The following is a 6,000-nucleotide window of genomic DNA, read 5'->3' on the forward strand; positions in this document are numbered from 1 at the left end:
TTGGGGAAATTGAGTCTCTTTGGTTCCCAGGACTTGATTCTGGTCTGCCTAATCTTGGCTACCTAAATGCATTTAGATCATCTATCTTTTGTTTTCTTGTCAATGTATATGCCGATAGAGATTCTGAAGCCCCTTTTAAGTCAAAAGCAACCCAGGAGGGATTTTCCACCAAAGCAGTGACATGTTGACCTGCAACATCTGACATAATCTTATTTACTTCCTTGCTGTACTCTCGGCACATGATAGAATGTCTTGCATGAAAACATTGCCAATTTTCTGAATGCCCTGGCTTGACTTCAGCACTCTTGAGTTGTTCTAAGTCATTCCTTCCTTGCTAGGGAGCGGTCTCCATCCACACTGACTGGGAAAGTCAACCAGCTGGAGTTGATTCTTCGGCAGCTGCAGACAGATCTTCGGAAGGTAAAACAATCAATTGGAAGTTCCTGCTCAGAACTCTGTCTCTTATACAATCAACCCCTTTTAACTACTAGGAATAAAAAGAAAGACACTTGACAACAATAAGTGCCCTAATCAAAGCCCAACAGTAAATGGGAATGGAAACACCCAAGGTCTGACTCCATCTCTTGCCCACAACTACTCTATTTTATTGTAGGAGACACAAGATCCAGTAGATCTGACTGAACGAGGATGTGCCTTTGGGTAGCTGGTCTTCAGAGTGAGGAAGACATGCAGCGTACTAGCATTTGTCAATTCAGTGGATTATCAGTTATGAGTTGACCTAAAAGGAGTTAGTTGGTGCCAGGAAGCCTGGTCTCCCCAAGCTTTTGTCCCCACAGTGAGTCAGCGTCTTTTCTACCCATCAACCTGTGTGTGCTCAGTCCTCAAAAGACATGCCATTGTTTATTCCTTAGACATTTGCTGAGCTCTTGTTGAATTATCAGTGCTGTGCTGGGTAGCTGCTTTGCTCTCCAGGAAAATGAAATGGGGTACAGTAGCTGGAGGGGGATAGTCGGGTGGGGAGGGTTCTGTTGGTGAAAGAAGGGAGAACTAACAGCTGGCCTGAATGCTGGTGGAAATAACCCAGTTGGGAGGGAAATAATGGTGGGAGTAAAGAGTGTAATGTCCTAAGCCTAACAAGGAGGGTGTAGCCCCAGATGCAAGTAGGGACTATTCTCAATAGTTACCAGAGCAGAGTGTGTGTGAGTGATTCATACATGAGTGCAAGTCTACCTCAGAGAGATTGCAGGTTTGGTTCCAGACTATTGCAATAAAGTGAATATCATGGTAAATTGAGTCACATGAATATTTTGGTTTTTCAGTGCATATAAAGATTATGTTTACACTGTACTGTACTGTAGTCTAAGTGTGCAATAGCATTATGTCCACAAAAACAATGTACATAGCTTAATTAAAAATACTTTATGCTAAAAAGTGCCAAAACAATTACAGTAGTAGCACTGAAGATCAGAGATCACCATAACAAATGTAATAATAATGGAAAAGTTTGGAATATTGGGAGAATTACCAGATGTGACACAGAAACATGAAGTGAGCAAATGCAGTTGGCTAAATGGTACTGAGAGACTTGCTTAATGCAGGGTTGCCACAAACCTACAAATTGTAAAACATCAGCCTAGTGAAGTGAGGTATGGCAGCAGTCCAAACAGAGACAGGTTGACAAAGTTCTCCTCTGGTTTATTTCTTTATTCCAGAACTGAGGGTGAGCAATGGGAAAGAGTGTGAGAGATATCAGGATGGAGGGAGGGTGTAGAATGGAGGGTAGCTGGGTATTTGGTGGGATTGTAGCAAAGATTAGGTGTTTCCTCCAGCATGGTTGACCAGCTGTCCTAGTTTACCTGATAGGTTTAGGACACAGAACTTTTAGAGCTGGCACTGGGAACATCTCAGACCAACTGGGATGGCTGGTAACTGTTTCCCGATAGGTGTCAAATAATTGGAGAGTTGAATTTAACCAATATTAGAGTTATGCAGTTTGTAAAGGATATGATTAAACTGAGGGACTCAGAGTCTAAGCTGGGTGAGAAGGAATAATGTCCCTGCAGTGGGTGTCAATGGACAGTGACCATAAGGCAAGACTGGTGGATTAAGATCATTTTTGAGGGGTGGATACTGGAGAAATTATTTTAAAAAGACAACAGGCAGTGATCAGGCAGTATGGGCTTGAAACATTTAGGAACATGTGCAGTTATCAATAATAGCTTCAAGGTCCAGGATATGGCTGGGGCGGGGGGAGGGGCAGTGAGGAGGGTGGGCTTAAGATCACAGAAAGGCTGAATCATATGGAATGTCTGTTGGGTCTTGAAATCATTAACAGACATGATGAATGGAGAAGAAAAGAAGAAAAATGAACCATGTTCTAGAATCTTCCATGATGGGAAGGGCTGGAGATATAGCTGACCATGGCAGAGAGCAGGGGTGCCAGGTCTTAGAGCCAGTGTCATGGGATTTTAGGGAAGAGCAATCACCTGCCGGGGCAGCAGGGGTGAGGTGTTGGCCTGCCTTGCCTCTAAGCTCCGTGCTCTTCAGAACAAGCCCTCACCCTTCTGAGCTGCTGGGAAAGCAGCATCCCCAGGAGAGAGCGAAGACTCATGTACAGCTGAAAATGAAAGGAACGCTCAGGGAAGAAGGTGTTGAGAGTATAGAAGGTTTTATTGACAGGACACACTCCGTGGGTAGAGGAGAAGGACTGGGGGTCATGAGAGGCTGGCAGCTGGGCTGCAGCAGGGATGTCTGACCTGTGTTGGGCATGAGAGCCCCAGAGCTTGGGGAGAACAGGAGCTTGAGCCTCTTGTGACCAAGAGAAGGCCAGACTTGAGTGGGCTGAGCTAGCAACCAGTCCTAATCCAAGTGTCCTCTGGAGACTGGTGTCTTTGTTCATTAGATGAGGCAAGTGGTGTTGGGGACGGGTTGTGGAGGGACAGGAAAAAGGAGCAGACATCAAGGACAGGACCAGACATGCTGAGGGGGCCAGTCTCCTGAAGAGCCTGAGCTCCCAGCTCACTGCTGCAGGTGTGTCTGCGGTGTTGACAATCAGGTCACCTCCCTGTAAAAGCGGCACTCACCGTAAGGATGACCCCCCACCTCCTCTTCCTCTCTGGGTCAAGCATCCCTTTCAGCATTTGGGAGCTCAAATTTGTGTTGTACGTTTTTCTTTACTGTCTATTGGAAACTCTGTATGTGATTCTTCAGAAAAATCTTGATTATTTGAACAGTTTTTAGTGGCACACTTTGAAGGTTATGATGGAAATACAGCTTCCCAGGAAAGCTTTCAGATGAGATGAGATGGTGAAAACCAAGCCCACAGTCAGCAGCTCTGCGGATTCTGACTTGGCCAGTAAGAAGGCATGCCATGGAAGCTCTGTCCTCCTATCCAAGGCTACACCTCTTCCCAGGCCCCCTTTTTCAGAGACAGGATGATAGAAACTGGTTAATCACCTTCCTATATAACAGCTGTCTTGGCTCCTGTTGGGAACAAAGTGGGATGAAAGGAAAGAATATTCTTAGTTACTTATTCTCACCCTCATTTTTGGAGAAGCCAGAACAGGCAGTCAGATCCCCTCTGCCCCCAAGAAATGAATAAATAAATCTATAAAATACATAAATAGGGACAGAAGTGCTCAGACTGCAGCCGGGAGGAGAGACTGTGTCTAGCACGGGCCTGACTGTTTGTCTCCACCCCCCTCTCCCAGGAGAAGCAGGACAAGGCAGTGCTACAGGCCGAGGTACAGCACCTGCGGCAGGACAACCTGCGGCTGCAGGAGGAGTCGCAGACAGCTGCCGCCCAGCTGCGCAAGTTCACCGAGTGGTTCTTCAACACCATCGACAAGAAGCCGTAACCAGGCCGCCACCCACCTAGGGCCCCTGGGGAAGCCCGGAGTCCCTTCATAGTCGCCAACATGTGGTTTCTTGCTGTGCTTCTGGCCCATCGTAGCTGTGTTTGCTGTCCCACTCTGTCTAGCACCATGCCCCCAGCAGGACAGGGAGCCACCGTGTGACCGCAGAGAGCAACGCCCGTGAAGATGAATGTAACTCTGGTGTCGAGATGAATGTAAACTCTGGTGTCAGTGTGGACCTTTCAGGCTCTGCTGAAATGGAGCTCTGTGTGGGCTTACCTCACAAGGGACGATGGTTGGGCTTTATGTATCAGGTGACCCGGTAGAGATATTAAAGCAGATTACCATAGTTTGGGCTTTAGAATTGTAAAATAAACATGAGAACAAATAATCAGACATATACTTTAATGTTAAAGGTGCTCTATTTTTTTGGATGTACAGTAGTTTTATTTCCACAGCCACATTATCATAGCAATAAGAAAGAAGCAGATCAAATAGTTGGAAAAGCCGTGTTGGGGCAGGGGGGACAGAAAAAGCACTGATGTGTCTAACACGAGTTCAAATGCAGTTCCTTTAGAGACTTATTTATTTGCAGGAGCAAACGGTGCCTGAATATTAACAGTGTTCTGATTAAAAAAAAAAAAAAGATTCATATGCCTTGTAAATGGCTCACTGAGTAGTCACTTCAACTCTTAGTTCACCTTTGTATAGTTAATGCTCTGTTGAAAAAAAGCGTCAACCTGCTTACTTACGAGAGCTCTCCTGTGTGCCGTGAGCCAGCAGAATCACTTGTATAATGCCAAATTTGTTTATCTTTGTACAGAAGCTTTGATGAAGTGTCTTGTATTTAACACCCTTATTTAAGCTTATTTAACCTTAAATTGTTAATTTTATAAACTTTGGTTTCACCTGCACTATGACGGAGGGCAGTGTAGGTGGCAGAGGGCTCAGAAGAGGCTGAGCTTGCCAGAGCAGAGTGAGGAGCAGGGCCGGACCTTCTAACAACTGGATGCTGCTAGTAACAAGTTGTTTGTATTGCTTTACCATTTTTAACTGTTCTATTTGAGATGAACGTACCTTTTGCTTTTTTTAATAAATGTTTAAAATGAGTCCACACAAGGAACAGTGTTGTCAGGTGACTGTAGACTTTGATGCTCTGCTATGTCAACAATCTGAGTGTATGAGGATTTATTCTGGGTCATTTAGGACCTTAATCTGTACTGAGTACTACATAGCCTTCTTACAGAATCCCAACCTGATTGAAAGTAGAGTTACTAGTAGCGGTAAATGGTTGCCACGTGCCAGACCCTGTTCTTTGCACTTTTCATCCATCTCATTGAACCCTAGCATTACCCTTCGTAGGTAGGTGCTGGGATTCCCATCTTACAGCTCAGTAAACTGAGGCTGAAGCCAGGCAGATGCTTTTGCTTTACAGGGTAACCAAGCAGATACAAAAGTTGATGTTATTTAGAGAAAACAAAGGAAGCTGATCTAACCTCCCTGAGTGGACCATCTTCCCACCTCCCTTAGCCATACCTACAGACAAGACCAGAAGGTTTCTCTTTGTTTTTAGTCATGCCACATGGCATGTGAGATCCTAGTTTTCTGACCAGGGATGGAACCCATGCCACTTGTACTAGAAGCACAGAGTCTTAGCCACTGGACTGCCAGAGAAGTCCCACCAGAAGCCTTTTGTTTTGTTTTTGAAGAAATACTTCTCTGTCTATACTAGGGCTTCCCTGGTGGCTCAGTCTCTAAAGAATTCACCTGCGATGCAGGAGACCTGGGTTCAATCCCTGTGTTAGGAAGATCCCCTGGAAAAGGAAATGGCTACTCACTCCAGTATTCTTGCCTGATACTAGCAACGAATGAATCATCTCTCAGGTCTTCCCCCAAAGGCCATGCCAAAGAACATGACCATGTGTTGGCCTATAGGACTTTTTTTCAAATGAATGTTTCCAGTCAGCAGCCAAGCTGTAGAAAATCACTGTCTTGCTCCCATTGTACATGTGGTTTTGAGCAACTTGATGTCCTCATGGACACTTGTTAATTACAAAATGTACCCTTAGCAACTCAGCACAGTTTTCTGTATGGACTTACTATGTATAAACTCATTAAATATTAGACTGTATCCACTAAAAGTTATTTTTATTTCAGAATAAGTAATATCAAGCGGGTTTTTCCC

At 44.9% G+C, this 6,000-nt stretch overlaps 1 protein-coding gene across 10 annotated transcripts in view; it reads left to right on the top strand.

The window, feature by feature from the left end:
- Positions 1–4,929, top strand: part of SIPA1L2 (signal induced proliferation associated 1 like 2) — a 231,930-nt gene extending 227,001 nt beyond the window's left edge. For all 10 annotated transcript variants that reach the window (XM_043925427.1, XM_043925426.1, XM_043925431.1 and 7 more), the window contains 2 exons: positions 339–420; positions 3,672–4,929. In XM_043925427.1, coding sequence (XP_043781362.1) covers positions 339–420; positions 3,672–3,818 — 229 coding nt within the window. In that variant the 3' untranslated portion in view covers positions 3,819–4,929. The remainder of the gene's footprint in view (positions 1–338; positions 421–3,671) is intronic.
- Positions 4,930–6,000: the final 1,071 nt, after the last annotated feature.

The sequence above is a fragment of the Cervus elaphus genome, chromosome 15, assembly GCF_910594005.1.
Source record: "Cervus elaphus chromosome 15, mCerEla1.1, whole genome shotgun sequence".
NCBI lineage: Eukaryota > Metazoa > Chordata > Mammalia > Artiodactyla > Cervidae > Cervus > Cervus elaphus.